The sequence below is a fragment of the Psammomys obesus genome, unplaced genomic scaffold (genome assembly GCF_907164565.1).
Source record: "Psammomys obesus unplaced genomic scaffold, mPsaObe1.curated_primary_1811, whole genome shotgun sequence".
In the NCBI taxonomy this organism is placed as follows: Eukaryota; Metazoa; Chordata; class Mammalia; order Rodentia; family Muridae; genus Psammomys; species Psammomys obesus.
Window position 1 is genome coordinate 7,178,290 of NW_026585644.1, and position 18,902 is coordinate 7,197,191.

At 37.0% G+C, this 18,902-nt stretch overlaps 1 protein-coding gene across 1 annotated transcript in view; it reads right to left on the bottom strand.

Moving 5' to 3' along the window:
- Window positions 1–520: 520 nt before the first annotated feature.
- The window catches only part of Meox2 (mesenchyme homeobox 2), a 59,991-nt gene continuing 41,609 nt past the window's right edge, over window positions 521–18,902 (bottom strand). The window contains exons 2-3 of the mRNA XM_055622998.1: window positions 14,259–14,431; window positions 521–1,839 (exon numbers count right to left, since the gene is read on the bottom strand). Coding sequence (XP_055478973.1) covers window positions 1,615–1,839; window positions 14,259–14,431 — 398 coding nt within the window. The 3' untranslated portion in view covers window positions 521–1,614. The remainder of the gene's footprint in view (window positions 1,840–14,258; window positions 14,432–18,902) is intronic.

The window sequence follows — 18,902 nt, forward strand, 5'->3', positions numbered from 1 at the left end:
GACACTAAATACTGGAAAAAAAGAAATAAGTGTAGATTAAACCACTTGGACTAATACACACATATTATCCATACTATTGAAATATATGATTATTTCATCTACCCAGCTGTGCTTAGTATATGGCTGGTCTTACAAATTTCTCAGTTACTTGTGGGCTATTTTTAGGCCATAATAAAAACGTCAGGAACTGCACAACATAACTGATTCACGACTTATATTCATTTATATTCACACAAAAGCCAACAATTTGGGAACTTCTTCAGCATCCATTTTTAAAATCTACTAAAATTGGCTTGGCATGGTGGTTCCAACTATGCCAGCACCTGAGAGGCCGAGGCAAGAGATTGTTGTGAGGACAAGGCCAGACTGAAGTACCTAATGAGCTCCAAACTGGCCTTGGCTACAAATAAATAAATAAATCTAGTAAAATCAATGAAGTCACAGTAGGGAGACAGTAATTATTTGAAGGATCATTTATTTAACTTTTCTTTTACAAAATACAAATACTTGTTCTGCATGAATATATAGCATATGAAAAAAATAATATTTTTGCCGAGTCTAATTTTCAGATATTCGGAATTTCTCGTCTATCCTCTTGAAGAATTGGCACTTGGTTTGTTTGGCACTTGGTTTCCTATCACAAACAATGAGGAAGAAATCTTTTCCCTGTTAATTAAATCACATCCACAAACATTAACAATTTAAAGATATAAAATCAGACATCTGCTACACAAGACACTTTCTGCAAGGTAACTGATTTGCTTATGATCTTAATGTTCTTCAAGCTATAAGAGAGAGAGGCTTGAGGGGCTTAGGTATGTTCGATAACGTCTCAGCAGCAGTTGATAGTAAATGCAACAGAAGGTTTGTTTTGTCTGTGGTACAAGAATACGTCCTATCAGACTCTACTGCATTTCTCTACTTGAACACAGGTAAGCACATACTGATTGTCTCTGACTGACGAGAATGTATAAAAACACAAGAAGCTGGCTGTGGTCATCAATGGGAGAGCCTATGCTTATCAGCTAATATGAACATATTTGCTAAAATTAGTGAAGACAGGAAATGACTTAGGGGTCATATATACAGCATTTCAATACATTTTCTATCCACTTGGTGATTTCAGGCACTGCGGCAATTCGGGATAAACTGTTTCATGGGATAACTTGATAGCAGTTTAATTTTCAGTGCAAGCAAAAGCAAACACCTGCCCAATGTCACAGACATGACCTGGCACAACTGGAATGTTCAAAGCATTTTTATTTTTAACATCTTCACTCTGAAGACATCCTGAATAAAAACGTCTTATCAAGTTTGCTCTTGGTAGCAATTTAATTTTCAGTGCAAGCCAAAGCAAACATTCATTTCCCTCTCTGACATATACAGGATCAAACGTATTTGGAATAAGCTCGCCTTTTCCATTCGCCGTGGAAGCATCTTCAATAAGAGGCACTTAGTGTAAACCTTCTACCAATCATGAGAAACAGACTTGAGATGCCTGCGTTTAGTTATATTAACAGCACTGCCACAGTCACCTGCCATGTAAACGATGTTTGGGTAAGGCTTGCCATCACAATGGTGCTTTCCTGAGAATGGAGCTGGGCTCTGTGTGCATCATAAGTGTGCATGCTCTGAGCTGTGGTCGCTGTCGCGGCTGTCATCATTGGCTAGCGAGTCCCCTGTCTGCTGGAGGGTGGCTGCACCTATCCCCGACAGCTCTGAAGGGAGAAGCGTTCCCTTTTTCACATTGACCAGTTCCTTTTCTCGCGCTGCTGCTCCTTGCTGTCCTCCTTTGACTCGCTTCCACTTCATCCTCCTGTTCTGGAACCACACTTTCACCTTGAAGGAGAGGGAAAGCATGAGTCAGTGACAGCAAGGAAAGTTAGCTCCTCAGGGGGCCCGCACACAGGGATCACAGTAAGTGCTTACCAAACCAGCGAGGATTTCACCGAATCAGGTTTACGTGCATAATAATCGAAAATGCTTAGACAGTGCACACAAATAAGTTTCATACATGCCAATTCATGACGCAAAGTTAGACACAGGCGAGGAAGCTTGTTCGGAAGCATTGGGCTGAAATTTCTCTATGAAACAAAGGAAGTGTTATGTTCGTCTCTGTCAAAGTTTACCCCTTCTATGAAATTCCTCTTTGGTTTGACCATGGACGACATGATGTGTTGTCTGCTGATAAGCCTGCCTCTGAAGGGGCACTACATATTAAAAATGCCCCCGTAACTTCCGATGTCTACGCTACTTATCTCTCAGCATACCTGTTCCTGTCAATGGGAAGATGATAATTTGCGTCAATAAAGGTCCAGATGCTTTTTGATTTATATGGAATTCTGTCCCAGTAAAACTGTTTGGAAGAAAAGCCTCAAGTGTGCTGCTGCTAAACTGGGGATTGTGTGCGGGAGCCAGCGCTCATGCCTTCCCGGTACTCTACAGGAAGTCTGTCTTCCTTACTGGTTTTCTCTCTGCTCTTGAATTTATTTAACATTTATTTCACAAACACGTAATGGTTGCTAAAGATGTAGCCACAACAAAATATCCTCAGCATTCAGCGTGTACCTCCCTGGATGAGCACACAGAAACTTCATGAAAGGGCTTAAGAGAATGTGACTGTCCACTTAGTACAACTTGAGAGCAAGTTTTCCACGATCAGCCTTCTCACTGATACACAAACTCATGTTGATAAGCATATTTGCCAAGGTTTACATTTGTCTCTGTTTTGTCTAATAAGGTGACCACTTCTTGTGCTCTTATTTTGCATGTTTCAATCTCTGGTAAGTAAAGCATTGTGCTTATAGGCCCTTTGCTCCTTTTATTAGGTGCTTTCCTTCCTGGTTTGTATTCACTTACTATACAATTCATTTTTGTATTTTATACATCTTTTGAAAGCTGCTCTAGCCTTCTTTATAAAATAGTCCACTTCCTTCCCATGTCCACCTTTCCCCCGTGTTATAACTCATGCTAAGTGTTATGGCTTCACTGAACTCCTATAAGTCTGACAAAATACATTTTCATATCTGATAGAAAAATGCCTTACTCATCTGTATTGACATTTGAACATTGATCACATTCTCGATTTATACTAATATAAATGCTGAGGGGGGGAAAGAAGTGTGTTTAACTTTCTTTTTTTTTTAAAGTGTTTAACTTTCAAAGATGTTAGGATATTACAATGTTGAACTAAAGCTAGAGCACTGTTTCCAAATGTTTACACAAGGAATTATTGCCTATTTCTTAGGTCCAGCCTTTTCTTTGTGTCAGTTTATGTAACAATTATAATCAAATATCATATATTAGCCAAGTACATACAATCCATTTAACAACACAGATTCAGAAAGTATAGCAAAACACTTTTGATTTAGAAGCCATTGTCAGACATACTCATTAGTACAACTCACTAACCAAACATCAGTAGCTGCCCTTTCTTAGACAACTATAGTGGCATAGACAGCTTGACTGGAGGTCCTTATTTTGTAGTATTTGTAATATACTTTTTCTGTTTTTTTTCATATTGTTTTAAGTTTATATTGAGAATATTTTAAAAAAGGTTAAGTACTTGAGTAAAAGTTACATTCCACAAAAGGAAAGAAAAGTGCATGATGTAACCATGGGGCTCATTTAGTTTTCAGTGATGACTTCTTTTTTTTTTTTTTTTTTCTTTTCATTGGTTCCTGTTGTACTTCAAACCCCTTATTCAAGATATGAAAACATAATGTGTGTAAAATACGGGAACCTCATTAATATAATTACTATCATTCGACTAGTTCAAGTACCTGATTTAATAGTTTTATAAATGTGAGACTGTTTTCCTGTAATATAACATAGAAAATTATGCTACTCTAGTTAATTACTTTGCACTTCTGACATTGTATGTCACCTTAGATCTTTTCCACATGAACTCAGCTTTTCTGCTGAAGTTTTGTTTTGTTTTGATGTGTGTGCGGGGGAGGGAAGGGAGAGAGAGAGAAAGAGAGAGAGAGAGGGAGGGAAGGAGAGAAAGACAGTGACAAACATACACACAGAGAGAAAATGTTTGTATTTTAGTTGCTAATTGTTACTAAATGTATTAAATGTACTAAAATGTTGGTATTTGAGTTACCAAAGCAACTCAGAATGACTTATTGTTATACTCATAGAAGTGTCTGCCTGCAGGTTACAGTGTTTAACAGGAGACTCTCAATAGTTCAAGGTAAATAAAATAATAGACTAAAGAATGTTCAGCCCTAAGTGGTATATATACATATACACCACTTAGGGCTTTATATATATATATATATATATATATATATACAGAATGATATATATATAGGCTCAGGGTTCCTTGCCACAGAATGGAGAGAACATTATTAATAGTTAGAAGTTGTGCTGACTACAGGAAAACAATGACCTCTAACACCTCAGGAAAGTTGAACACATTAATTTATAATATTTTGGGCAGCATGCATAAGACCTGGGCAATCGCAAATCAGGCTAAATACCAACATGGGAAGTGGAGTGTGGGATGATATCCTAACCACAGCAATGGAGATACTGGCAATTCTAGCTTCTGGGAGAGGGAGTCAATTTTCCCAAGAGTGTAGTTCCTGATAATCTAACTAGATCCAAATGGAAAGGCACATATCCAAGAATATTTGGTCTTGACACTTCCGTTTTTATTTTTATGTTTTAAAGGATACATGGTTGGGTGGGCAGTGCCTGAAAAGTGGATCTGGAAAGAGAGAAGTAGTGAGTATTATTAAAACAAATTGTTTAAAATTCTTTTTTAGTTTTATTAATTACAGTTTATTCACTTTGTATCCCCCTGTAGTTCTTTCCCTCCTCCTCTCCTAAGCACATCCTCACTCTCCCTTCTCCACCTGTGCCCCTCCCCAAGTCCACTGATAAGGAAGGTCTTTCTCTGCTTCCTTCTGATTCTAGTATATCAGATCTCATCAGGAGTGGCTGCATTGTCTTCCTCTGTGGCCTGGTAAGGCTACTTGAGGGGAGATGATCAAAAAGCAGGCCAATCAGTTCATATAAGAGACAGTCCCTGTTCCCATTACTGTGGAATCCACTTAGACACTGAACTGCCATGGCCTACATCTGTGCAGAGGTTCTAGGTTATCTCTATGAATGGTCCTTGGTTGGGGTATCAGTCTCAGGAAAGACCCCTGTGCTCAGATATTTTGGTTCTGTTGCTCTCCTTGTGGCGCTCCTGTCCTCTCCAGGTCTTACTATCTCCCACTTCTTTCATAAAATTCTCTGCACTCTGCCCAAAGGTTGGTCATAAGTCTCAGCATCTGCTTTGATAGTCTGCAGGGCAGAGCCTTTCAGAGGACCTCTGTGGCAGGCTCTTGACTTATTCCCTATTTTCTCCTTCTTCTGATGTCCATCCTCTTTGCCTTTCTGAATGGGGATTGAGCATCTTAGCCAGAGTCCTCTTTCTTGATTAGTTTCTTTAGGTATACAGATTTTAGTAAGTTTATCCTATATTATATGTCTAGTATCCATTTATGAGTGATTATATACCCTGTGTGTCTTTCTGCTTCTGGGATACCTCACTCGGGATGATCTTTTCCAGATCCCACCATTTACTTGCAAATTTCATGATTTCCTTGTTTTTTATTGCTGAGTAATACTCCATTGTGTAGATGTACCACAATTTGTGCATCCATTCCTCCACTGAGGAGCATCTGGGCTGTTTCCAGCTTCTGGCTATTACAAGTAAAGCTGCTAAAAACATGAACAAATGTCCTTGTATACTTGAGTATTCTTAAAGACTATTTTTTTTCTAATTTATAAAAGAGATTTGTTAATAATACTTTGATTACTGGTTTAGTTGAAGCTTTTGTTATTATATATATAGATATAGATATCCTTATTAGCCTCATATTTAAAGAATGTCCTTATCTGTTTGCTGTTGTATTTGCTGCCATTGATAGATGAGAGAGTCATTCTATCAAATACAGGAAATGGTATCAGGCTCTATATACATTCAGTCTCAGAGCCTACATTGCTGGGCTGGCACAACATTAAATTAACAAATTAATAGATTTTCTTCTTCTGGAATCTTATATCTTTGATGGTTTCAGTATCTCTGTTCCTCTTTTCAGTTTTTGTTTTAGTTACCAAGAATGGAACCCTAGCTCCTAAGAAATTGTTTTCTCAAAAACTTTGCTCATAAATGGAATCTGAAAGTGAATAATTTAACCAGAATATATGAAGTTTATAAAGTTTTATTATTTTATTAGTGTTTCAAGTCAATTTTATCTTCTGCTATACATTCTGGAAAGTGCTAGGTAATGGGAACTTTTTACATTTTATTTTCTTCACACTGGCAGCTAAGATAGAACTCCCAATAAATGACCTAAGAGTTCAAATAAAAATTCAATCCTTTATCATAAGAAAGGGAGTAAAGAGGAGAATATTAGTTTTGATAAAATTACAGCAATACAAATCAAACCTTATATTCTCTTAGTAACTCTGTAGGAAAAAGTAGAAAAAGAATAATTCAAAAAACTCTTCACAACCAGAAGTAACTAGTGCACGCTATAGCTTGCAGTGGCCATAGCTAATACATAAATGCCTAATTATGCTCTGTAACTTTTAGGATATTGCATAAAGTTTCTTTATTTCCCCATAGTTGACAAATATTTAATATTTACATTACATTACCTAGATAATCAAACATATTTATATGACCATTCCTGTCTGATATCACAAAAAGAAGTAACCAAAAACCTCTTTATGATTGTTTCAGAAATCAATTTTACTGTTTTATTTTTGATGCATTGCTCAGATTGAGACAGGGTCTCGCTCTACAGTGAGGCTCCCCTGAAACTATGCCACTCAAACTAGCTGCAAGCTCTTTCTCTTATTCCCCTAGCCTCTCAACTACTGTGGTTTCAGTCATATACTACCAAGCTCAAGTTTAGAAATTATGTTTTTTATATTCTATGGACAAATTGTTCACATGGAGCTCTGTCTTAGAAGAACATATTACACCCTGACTAAATATTGATTCCTAGCCATTTATTTGACTTGTTAATTTATCTTCATGACAGCTCTGTATGCACAGTTGCACTCTTGATCCGGAGTATGCCACAAGGAAACAAAACTTAACTATGAATCTGGAGTGTTAATTTCAAGGTACCTAAAGGCATGCCAATGGATGGAATTTCAATACTGTCTTTTTTAATTAAATTTTTATTTTTTTATAATAATTAGTTTATTCAGCTTGTATCCCAGCTGTAGCCCCTCCCTCCTTCTCTCCCAATCCCACCCTCCCTTTTCTTCTCCAAGTCCTCATAACTCATCTTTATACATTATCATAAACGCCTGTCTTTTGAAGAAACAAACAGACATAGCATTAAATAAATGTCATCATTAAATAAATAGCATTAAATAAATAGCATCAAAACTGGGGGAGCAGCCTTGCCAGGCCACAGAGGAAGACAGTGCAGCAAGTCCTGATGAGACTTGATAGGCTAGGGTCACAAAGAAGGGGAGGAGGACTTTCCCAATCAGTAGACTAGGAGAGGGACACAGGAGGAGAAGAGGGAGAAGGGTAGGATTGTTGGGAGAAAACGAGGGAGGGGGACACTGCCAGGATACAAATTGAATAAATTGTAATAAATGATGACAGTAAAGAAAAAATTTTAAACTGAAAATTTCAGTGCCCTAACCAGATGTCTTCTGACATCTTAAATTTGTGGAGTTAATATTTTAACTATTTTCATTGCTATCTAGCCAAATGTGGATTTTTATTTTTAAGGTGTAGAAATATACAGAGTATCTCAGAAATAAAAGTTGAGACTTAATCACGAAATTCCCACTGATTAAACTTGATCATGGCAATTAATCTGATGCACATAGCACGGACAGGCTCTGGTAGGCCCTGTCCAGTAGGTCAGTGTATCAGCAGCATCTGAATTGAATAACTGGAACCAAAATATTTTACATTGAAGAAGAAAAACAACAACAACAAAATAACTTCTCCCTCTGCATTTTTCTGGGACAGAGAAGTTTACCTATAGCTCAAACAAGGGGTCCTGCTCTATCTAGAAGCACACTGCACCCATAACTGCCTGTGCCCTCTGCCTTGCTCGCCAGGGCGCCCAGGTGTGGGAAGGAGGCTAAGGAGTCTGCAAGGCTAAAGGTTGAAGTTCCGCTTACTGCCCGCTGCTCTCCTTTTACTTTGGCACAGAGCTTATGACCTTCCCCCGGCTCTGCAATGTGGGTTGAGTTCTGTATTTACTCTGTTTATGTCTTGTGACTCATTCATATTAATATCTCAGAAAAGTTTACTATTGCTCGTATTTTTAACAGACTGAGTTAAGATCTTCTCAGCCACTGTCAAAGGGCATAATGACTGGGAAACAAATCACCAGAGAGCAGGAAGTGGAGTGTCTCCTCAGAAACTTTTGTCTTATGGACACAATCTCATCTTAATGATAGCAAATACATCACTATATATGTACATATATTACTAAATATATGCAGTAAAGATGATAAAGCCACCTCTAATTATTGTCTGTATAAAACATACAATTAAGCCCTTTATCTCTGAGAAAAAGGTTAAAAAAGCTATAAAATGTTGACAATTTACTATGATCCAATCGTATTAAATTTGATTTTAGTTAATTTATGTGAGCCTTAACTATACTGCAGAATTAAAAGAAATATCTCCAAATATGTAATTTTAAATATCTACTTGAAAACACCACACTTACTACAATTTATACTCCACTCCATGCCATGGGCATTTTTCTAGCTTAGTGCTTCTTAACCTTTGTAAAGCCATGACCCTTTAATGCACTTCTTCTAGTTGTGGTGGGCACAAACCAAAAATTGGTTTTCATTGCTTCGTCATAACAACTATTTTCTTAGTTATGAATCTTAATGTAAATTTCTGTGTAGTCTGATGTTGTTAGGCGATCCCTCTGAAATGGTCATTCCATTCCCATTGAGGTCATGACCCACAGGTTGAGAAACACTATTCTAGGAGGAGTTAAATTATGTCTGGTCTTTCGAAACGGCTGGCATACCATAATAAGCATCGGTCATTCTTGTTACTCTAAATTACTTAATTATTGCTGTACTAAAAGAAACAGGCATTCTAAAATCACTGGCTGTGCAGCCAGTTGTAAGTTAAATCAAATAAGCATGTTGTCTAATCATGGAAACAACTCACAAATAGTTAAGCACATTCATATAAATTTATAGAAATAAATATTCAAAGGGACCGTATCATATGAAAATGCGACGTTAAAGACAAAATGCCGTGTATTTGGTGCAAAGGGCAATTCTTCCTTATATTAATAAAAAATGGATGGTATTTTAAAAATATTTAACCATTTGAATAGCAAAGAAAATCAAATGTCCCTCAGTTCCACTAATGGAGCCTGACCCAACTAGGTGGGATTTTTCACTTATCCTGGCAGAGTTCGGTGTGTTGATTCCAGCAGGTCCAGCCTGTGTGGAAGTCTGCAATATTGAGCGTCTGGTCAGCCTTGTGAAGTGAGGGTATTTGTGTGGTCGCTGGTACTCTATAAAACCTCCCCTTTCCTGTCCTTTAGTTCATCACTCTGCCTCCTCCCTTCTTTACACTACAAGATATTAAAAGTCTGGCAAAAGATTTCTCCACTTATAGCTGGATGGAGAGAAAAACCCAGAATAAGTTTGTACAGCTTAAAATACTTTCGACAGGGTGATCTTTACATTGAACCTGTAAAATAAGCCAAATAACCCTGCCACTGTTGATCTTGAAGAGGACATGAGGTTATGTCAGGAGCTGCCAGCTGCAAATTAGAAGCAGGAGGATTACTAGACTTATAACTGCCCTACAAGGTAGCCTCACAAAATACAAGTACAACTGTGTCCTAGGTTCTCTATTCTTATATAATGTAAAAGTATTTTATTTAACAGCTACTTGCCAAATAGAATCACTTTGCAAAGCAGGCCCCTTTGCTGGAAGAACTTGAAAGATAATTGCAAAATCCATAGTCTATGGGACTATAGAGTCCCTTGTTAATTAATTATGGAAGACAAGTGTGTGTGTGTGTGTGTGTGTGTGTGTGAAAATGTGAAACTCATTTAGATTTTTGACTGCTCCTCAAATAGGAATTGTGAAATTAACTCTCTGAGTGGTATTTAAGTATTATAATATGTCTCACATTTTTCCAAAAGAATACCTAAACCTGATCAAAATGTTTATAAAAACATTCATGCATCTTGCTATAAGATGTAGGTTACATATTGATCAATGACATAAGTATAACCAAAGTATCCTTGTGTACCCTACTGCACAAGTATAGATTTAATAGGAAGTCGCAGAAAATAAATCAACATTAAAGCACAGTAAATTTACTGATTACAGAGTAAATTTCTAAAAAAATAAACATTTATCTAAATAATTCTGCTGAGTCTAAATAATTACATTTTCACTTTTCCTTTTTAGAATGAATTATTTATATGTATTTGAATATTAAAAGCTTGTATCAAAATGAAAAAAAATTTAGATTTAAGGAATGCTATGGAAATTGAGATAAATATTAAAAATATATGATTATATATGTTTTATTATACAGATTTTAGCCACATTTCTAAATTTTATTTTAATATATGTAAAAAAATTCACACAAAAAGAAACGAGGAGAATGCAGAGATACAATTAAAACAACTTAAATATGGAAACTGTACATAAAATTGTGTAAGAATAAATAGGATCAAGATGCGGATTGCATAGTGAATTCACTTTGCCGAAAACGTAGCACTATTGAAGTAATAGAGTATTTACATTGCAGCCTGAGTGTTTGCTCTCCACCAATCCTTACATAGAAACCCTTTGCTCAGTATGGTGGGAGTAGAAATGGGGTCTTTGAAATGTTATCTCATAAAAGTAATTACTTTATGAGTTGCTTCTCATGAATTACTTCTCGTTACTCAGATTAATATTCCAGAAGTAACTTGAGAAAGCTAGCTAGCCCTTCAGCCATATCGAGTTGGAGAAGAAGGCTGCAATACTAAAGCAGCCACTCTCGGAATGGAACATCCTCCTGGCACCCCACATTGCTTTGATCCTGGGCTTCTAATCCTCTGAAATGGGAAGAAATAAACTTGGGGTGTTTGGGTAACGGGGCCTGTTGTATTTTGCTGTAGGTGCCCAAACAAGCTGAGAAACATTTCATCCCATTTTAAAGAACATAAAATTTAAAGGTTTCTAATGACTTAAAAGCCTATGATGTTAAAAACCCCAAGCTTCAAAATTAAAACCCAAAAACATTTTATTAGAATGACTCCCAATATTTTTGAGAAGCTTGCCTTTAGATCCTCCCAAATAGAAAACATGATAATTGAATGACTATGTGTGTTTTATTCTGATGAATTCATCAAAATAAATTCATCACATGGTATGAAAATAAAATTCTAAACCTTGTAAATAGAGGCATAGACAAACATAAATGTATAGGAACATAGTTTGCATTTGGTACAACTGGAATCATTCTTCTCCAAGTCCACGGTTAATCCGTCAGCCTTTGCACTGTTAATGTGTTCAGTGTCCTCACCTTTGAGCTACAGCACTGGCTCTCCAGCTTATTTTGATAGGATTTTCTTTCTAGCACCCAGCTCAACAAATATTTGTTTTGCCAACAGGCCATGAATAGCACGCCCCCGTCATGTAGTTGTCTTGTTCAGTGTCTGCCGAAAATGCTTTTGTTTCCACTATGGTAAATCAATGTGAATAGAAGGAAGAAAAACATGCTTGCTTCTATTTATGCCCCAAATACCTTTTTACTACTCTAAGAATCCAAGGTTCTAAGTGGCCAATCCTAGACATACTTTCTTTTCATTTTCATTCAAAATTAAGCATTTTTTGACAGTTTCTCTACATATCTAGCCTTGATTAAGAATTTAAATTCTAATGAACATATTATTCTTCCAGTTAACTTACAACTGCCAGAAGAGATGTGGAGAATAAAAACGAAAATGTACAGTCCCAAGCTTTTAATTATTTGAGAACTTGCATATTTCTTCAGTTTTTGTTTTGTTTTCTTTTGTTTGATTGTGCTTTTGTCCATTTGCTGTTTGGTTATTATTTTTATTTTCTGTTTTCTTATAAAACCGTTGCTGGCTTACGCTGGGAATGATTTCTAATGATCTTGTTTTGACACTAAGCTTGGTCAGATGGTCTGCTGTGAACAGCGGACTTTGGTAAATATGGGATAAACAGATGCTTTAGGAACCCTTACAGGGCAGTGTTTTTTCTCAGCACTCCTGGGAGCACCTTTCCCACTCTGAGGAATGCCAGGTTAACTGATTAGAAGACCAACTGTCCCAGGATATCGTCAGGCAGCCAAAACTCAGACCGACAAAACTGTAAATAAACTTAATGTTGGCTGTTTTGTGAATCCATTCATATCTGAGATGGTTCATTACACAGAAAAGACAAGCTCTCTTAAAATTGAAGTAACATGGAAAGACAGTAAGATTTGAAATAGGGCATATGTATATATAACTGTTGCATATAATTCAATATATCAAGTCTGTTAGAAAGAAAGAATAATTATCTAAAATAGCCTCTACATTTTCATCAGTTTACAGAACCTCTTCTAAAATTAATTTTCTTTTAGAAAAATATGAAAGCTGTTTTCCCTGATGGAGTGGGGAAAGACTACAGACCTTTATTATATGAGCCAGGGGACTCTGCCTTTGAGCCCCGTGCTCCGTCCATCACTGTAAATGGGATTTCAACACTAATTTCCAATTTTCTAAAACATTGGAGGTCTTTCCTGGAGTTCACTGTTTCTCCATACACTAAGGTGTAATTTTCCTTTTTATTTAATTCTCTGTTCCCAGATAAACACATAAAAATAGATCAGCTATCTGATGATATAGACTTTATATCCTGCTTTCTGAAGTGCCAAATGCTACACATTCACAGAGGAAACTTTGTGTGTGATTGAGGGGAAGAAAATGTGGTACTTTAGAGCTCAGGAACTAGTCATAATATTTAATAAAATATAAACTGCCAATAAATAAAACCACATAAAAGTTTGCTTTTGTATATTTTCTCTAACCAGAAATAACCACAGAAGTTGAAATCTAGAAATTAGCAGAAAGGAAGAATATGATTTAAGAAACTAGAAAATAATTACTTGCTATCATAGGGTATGTAGTCATTTGTCCACACCCTGTTGGCATTTCCTGGTCCCAATGGAAGCCCTAGAGGAGGAATGCACAATGAGAGAGGAAGCAGATCTCTTGCCCGAATAGTGCCTGATATAATTGCACTGTCCATAAAGCTGTGTACATTTGCCACTCAGGAATGTTGTTTTTTCTTTTAACTAGCAAGACGGTTAACCATTTTTAGGCTGGATTCTTTTAGGGTAAATATGAATTTATAGAAGGGGCATTCCCTGAGTGCTAACAGAACATGTTATTTTCTAAATTAAACCCGATAAAATCATTTCTAAAGCAATTGATTTAAATACATCATTTATTTTTCATTACTCGGGTATATGGATCATTAATACTCTCAAAACATTCTTTGAGTAGATAGCAGACTATTGAATTCATGGAATAAGCACAATTTTGAAGTATTTTGATAAATGGACAGTAATTACCGATTAGCTATGCGTCATTGCTGTCAATCATTACCTAGATTTCTTGAACCTATGCTACATACCTTGACTACTTTAGAACACGCGAGAGTAAACGGAGGGACTGTGAGTCACTGCCAGGTGAACACATTTCTAGGTCAGAACACTGGCAATTCTTTATCACCTACTGCAATTACCACCAGAACCACATGCCTAGAATCCAAGGTCAGTGAATGACTATTCAGAATGCTGGATTCATGAAACTTGTGGAGAAAATAAACCACTAAGAATTGTGGTTTTTAATGCTTTTTTGTTTTAAAGTTTAATAATGTTCTGTTACAGCATGATAAGGCCTATCCTGACCTGTACAGACAACTGACCTTTTATTACACCAAATGAGGAGTGCTTAAATGTAAACACAGGAAGTATTTCACCATTTGCCCAGATTATTTAAAACAAACTGTGTTTTTAAAACAAACAGAGCAACATCATCATCACAAAGCAATCCTTATTAAAACTCAGTAAAGGCAACTTTCAAAAGTTCAATAATTGAATAGTCAAGACTTCTAATGGGAATTTGCAAATTTTAAGTCTGGATATTTCAAATGTAAAAGAAGATTGCTGAGCAAGAGCAGCATAGAAGGCCAAGCACTGATGATGCCACTTTACCTGTCTTTCGGTGAGGTCCAGATTCACTGCTATTTCATATCTTCTCAGTCTGGTCAGATAATTATGATGGGCAAATTCTGCCTCCAGTTCTCTGATTTGCTCTTTGGTGAAAGCTGTCCTTTCCTTCCTAGGTTTGCTGTTCACTTCTGACTTGTAATTTCCTTCCTGGGAATCTGGGACAGAAGTGCAAGAAGATTGGTGTTAACACTGTGATGCAAACATGTACAATCATACCACTCACAGTTACTGACTCATTCCTTCTATCTATATTTTGGTTTTCTGCTAACTCATAATATAATTAGAAAAGTTCATTATACATTTATATAACATGAACACAATTTTTAACTTCTAAAATGGTACTGTGATAATAAAATAAACCAAACCGTCATCAGTAAAGCAATTGTAGAAATAAAATGTCTTGCTGCATGTACACAGGGTCTAAGTATGAATGAATACGGACTCCTCAAGCAGTAATTGTATATATGATTATTTTTTACAAAGCAAATAACTTAATCACTGGATGTAAATTTCAAGCCCGGCAGGCCGGAGAGATGGTTTGATGATTAACAGCCCTTGTTCCTTTTAAAGTGGGCCTAAATTCCATCTCCAGCAGCCATGCCAGTTGGCTCATGACCTGTTCTAATGGATCTGATGTCCTCCCCTGGTATCTGTGGGCTCCTACACACAAATACACATACGCAGATATAAATAAAGATAGAATAAATCTTTAAAAGCAGTTTAATCTTAGACAAAGCATATGAAAAGATATCCAAGAACTTACTGTCCTTTTTATTTTTATTTTAGTTTCTTGATACAAATAGCTATGGTTTTTCTTATGGTGCATACTTCTTAGTTCAATATTAAATGTATAAACAAAAGTATGTCCATATGACTTACGTATGAGAAGTTTTAATTATTGTTCTACGTGCATGATAAATACTAGCTGTGCATACCACGCATCAACCATCCACATCAAATCTTTTAAATTCCATTGAAATTACCACAATAATTTGGAAAATAGCAATTCATGTTTCTCCTCAGGGATTACTACAACACGATGCAAGATATTTTATTTAGCTTTTTAATATTACTGAGATGGAGGCTTAAACTTGTTTTTTTTTCTTTTTTTTAATTTATTTTTTATTTTTTTATTATTAGTTACATTTTATTAACTCTGTATCCCAGCTGTATCTTGCTCACTCATTCCCACTGAAACCCTCTCTCCCTCCCTCATCTCCTCCCTGCCCCTTTCCAAGTCCACTGATTGGGGAGGACCTCCTCCCCTTTCATCTGACCCTGTTTTATCAGGTCTGCAGGACTGGTTGCAAAGTCCTCCTCTGTGGCCTAGCAGGACTGCTCCTCCTTTGGGGAGTGGGGAAGTCAAAAAGCCTGCTATTGAGTTTATGTCAGAAATAGTCCCTGTTCCCCTTACTATGGGAAACCAATTGCTTACTGAGCTACCACGGGCTACACCCGAGCAGAGGTTCTAGGTTCTATCCATGCACAGTCCTTGGTGGACTGTCAGTCTCAGAAAAGACCAATGTGCCCAGATATATTTGGTCCTTGTAGAGCTCCTATCTTTTCCACGTCATACTAACTCCCCCTTCTTTCATATGATTCCCTCACTCTGCCAAAGGTTTGGTTATGAGTCTTAGTATCTGCTTTGAAACACTGCTAGGTATAGTCTTTAAGGGGGCCTCTGCGGTAGGCTCCTTTCCTGTTATTTGTTTTCTCCTACATCCAATGCACATCCCATTTGTCTGTCCCCTTCCTCCCTCACCACTCCGTGTGTGTCTCTCTGCCTCTCGTGAAGCTGCGCACTCTGTCGAAGAGGACGACCTTCCCCGAACAGAGGAGGACTGGTCTTCAGTCAAGGATATACGAGTAGCTATGCTCCCCTGCTAGAACCTCCAAACAAGCTCAAGAAGTTGTTTTCTATAAACTAAAAAGCAGAGTGAACTAGAATAGAAAAGCCAATATTAATTCACCACGTAGACAGGGATAGTAGCCACATCCCATACCAGAATGACGTGTCATATTTATCCTCAGTGAAATGCCGACATCATCAGCAAAGGGCATACAGTTCTGCTGGTTTCTACTTGAGGTTTGCCATCCATATATGTTTTGCGATATGCTACCCAGTACAGTGAGTTCTCCCATGAGCCCATGTAAAAGTAATGTAGGAATAATTATGACTAATTAAAGATATAAAAATGGTATCTTAATTGCTCTTTAGTTACATAAATAGAATGCAGTGTGATTGAGAAATTATCTCTTAAGCCACAGTTGTTTTGTTCTAGCAGAATTTATTTATTCCAAGAAATAAGAAAGGAATTTCTCAGTATTCCTTTTCCTTCTATAAACCTAAAGGAATCCAGCCAGTAAAAGGAGGGAACTGCAAAACTGAAACCCACCATATAGGAAATTTTGAGGTAAATAATTTTGGGTTGAATTTTACCCAAATTGAATTAAGCCAAATGTGGTTTTCTCCCAGCTGCTGCAATAGCAGTAGGCTCTCACCAAGACCTTGGCACATTTGTGCTCCTTTTACTTTAATGACTAATGCAATAGGTTTCCTTGGCTGGTTATCATTCATGACCACATTTCCAAGTTGTCACTGACTTCCCATATTATTTGGGATGCCCTCCTTAGCTGGCCAAGATAGGGTTTTCTACTCAGGTGAAGGAATGCTTTGTGACACACCTTAGGATTATACCTTAGGATGTCTCTAGAAGCAGGTGAGTTTCTAATAGTTGTCAGCTCCCAGGAAGGCCTGGTTACGTGATGTTAACATCCTGGTTTCAGGCAGAACCTAGAGTTCACCACACACTTGTTCTTAAGCTCCGTGTTTGTCAGCACCCACACTGGTGTAGCATTGAGATATTCTGAAGTAGTATAAATAAAATTTCCAAGTGACCACTTTTTTGCCCTGTGGGCTATACTGGGAGTCGGCAAAGTCACTGCATAGAATACTGAGCTTTCACGTTCCTCCTAAGACCATCTATGTTCACATGAATCAAGACTTTTGTCACCTTTCAGCCATTCTCACTGAGGTCTTGGCAGGTGATTATTTATATGGAGAAAATGGCCTTTTCTTTTTGTTGTTCATATAAGCAGCTCTGGAAACTGAGGGTAAAGCAGCAAGTTTTTATCATGAGGAGTTCAGTTTGCATGACGTGCAGATCACACATTCCCAAATATAACCATGAATAAAAAATTCACTTTGAGGAAAACCTATTAACTTGTATTTATTATTCTGTCTTTGACATTGACCTCCTCTAGCTTTTGAAATAGTCCAGGGCATTCAGAGTATTTCATAAATACAACACATATACACAAAACATGTGATGGGTTTATACATACATCATCATGACTAGAAATATACAACAGCAGGTTTATATAGTCAGTGACTAGATTTAAGCAAAAATCTGGCTATAATTCAGTATTTCAATTCAAGAAGAAAATTTATGGAATTACTGAAACCCAAAGCAAAACTGCTACAGAAGAGAAGTCCATTGAGCAAAACAAAGTGAGCTATGCATGCTTATCTTTTCAGCAATTGCAGAAGTAATCAATGAATTGAAGCAAACAAGGAGAGCAGCTCTGTCGTTTAGGAGAGGAAGAACAACTGAGTTAGGTAATGCATTTGTCTCTATCCACTTTGGTGGTGGGCTGCGTTCCTGAAGTCCTGTTAACCCACAGTAACTCCCAATCTTCCATTGACAAAATAAAACCAAACATGCTCTTAGAATTATTTCTTCTGGACTTTCAACTCTTGTAATTTTGAATTCAAAATATTTCTTTATGCTTTCCAAAGTTATCACTTGCTGACCCTAAGTCCCCCACTGTTATCACCTGACTGCCTATTCTTTCCTAGGGGGAAAAAAAGGGTAGGAAGTTTAGACGAGGCTTTTGGCAAATTTCACGTCAGCCCCCATATGTTACACAGCTGTTTCAACTAAGGCAAAGCTCCGTCTTCCACATCCTCTGCCAAATGGTAGGTGTTGAGGGGGAAGGCTGGAAACTGCCTTATTTTCTTCACTACCACCATAAACACAAACCCAGCATTTCTACAATAGTTTCTCCTTTCAGATACTTTGTGCATGAGTAGGTGTACCTTAGCATTCTTGCTACTTTGAAGATACATTAATTCTTGTCTTCAGGCACCTTGGAGGCCCAGATCCCTAACCTTTGGCTACGGGGACTGTTAATTGAAGAAGTCTGCTCTACTTCTGTGAGGGTCTGCTACTCTGCCTCCGACGATCATTTCTGTCTAGTGTTTAAAACTATTCCACGAATCACATTCCATTTTCCATAGCCAAGAAGGAAACCAGAATACAATATATTTTAAAAAGTAGTGAAGTGAAGGATCAATATGTTCATACACAGTACAAATGATTACAATGTAAGATAAGCGATAAAATATGATGAGTATGTAATCTATAATTAACTATGTCTACATAACACTAAAAAAGATTTCATCTTAGAGTGACAAAGAATTATTACTTCTAGAAATATTTTAATATCAATTCATCTATTCACATAGCCCAAATAAAACAGTGAATTAAGGCAAGTCCAAATATCTTTCTCTAGGATGTGAAATACAGAAGCATACTGAAGTTATAAAAGTAATGGATGCTGAGC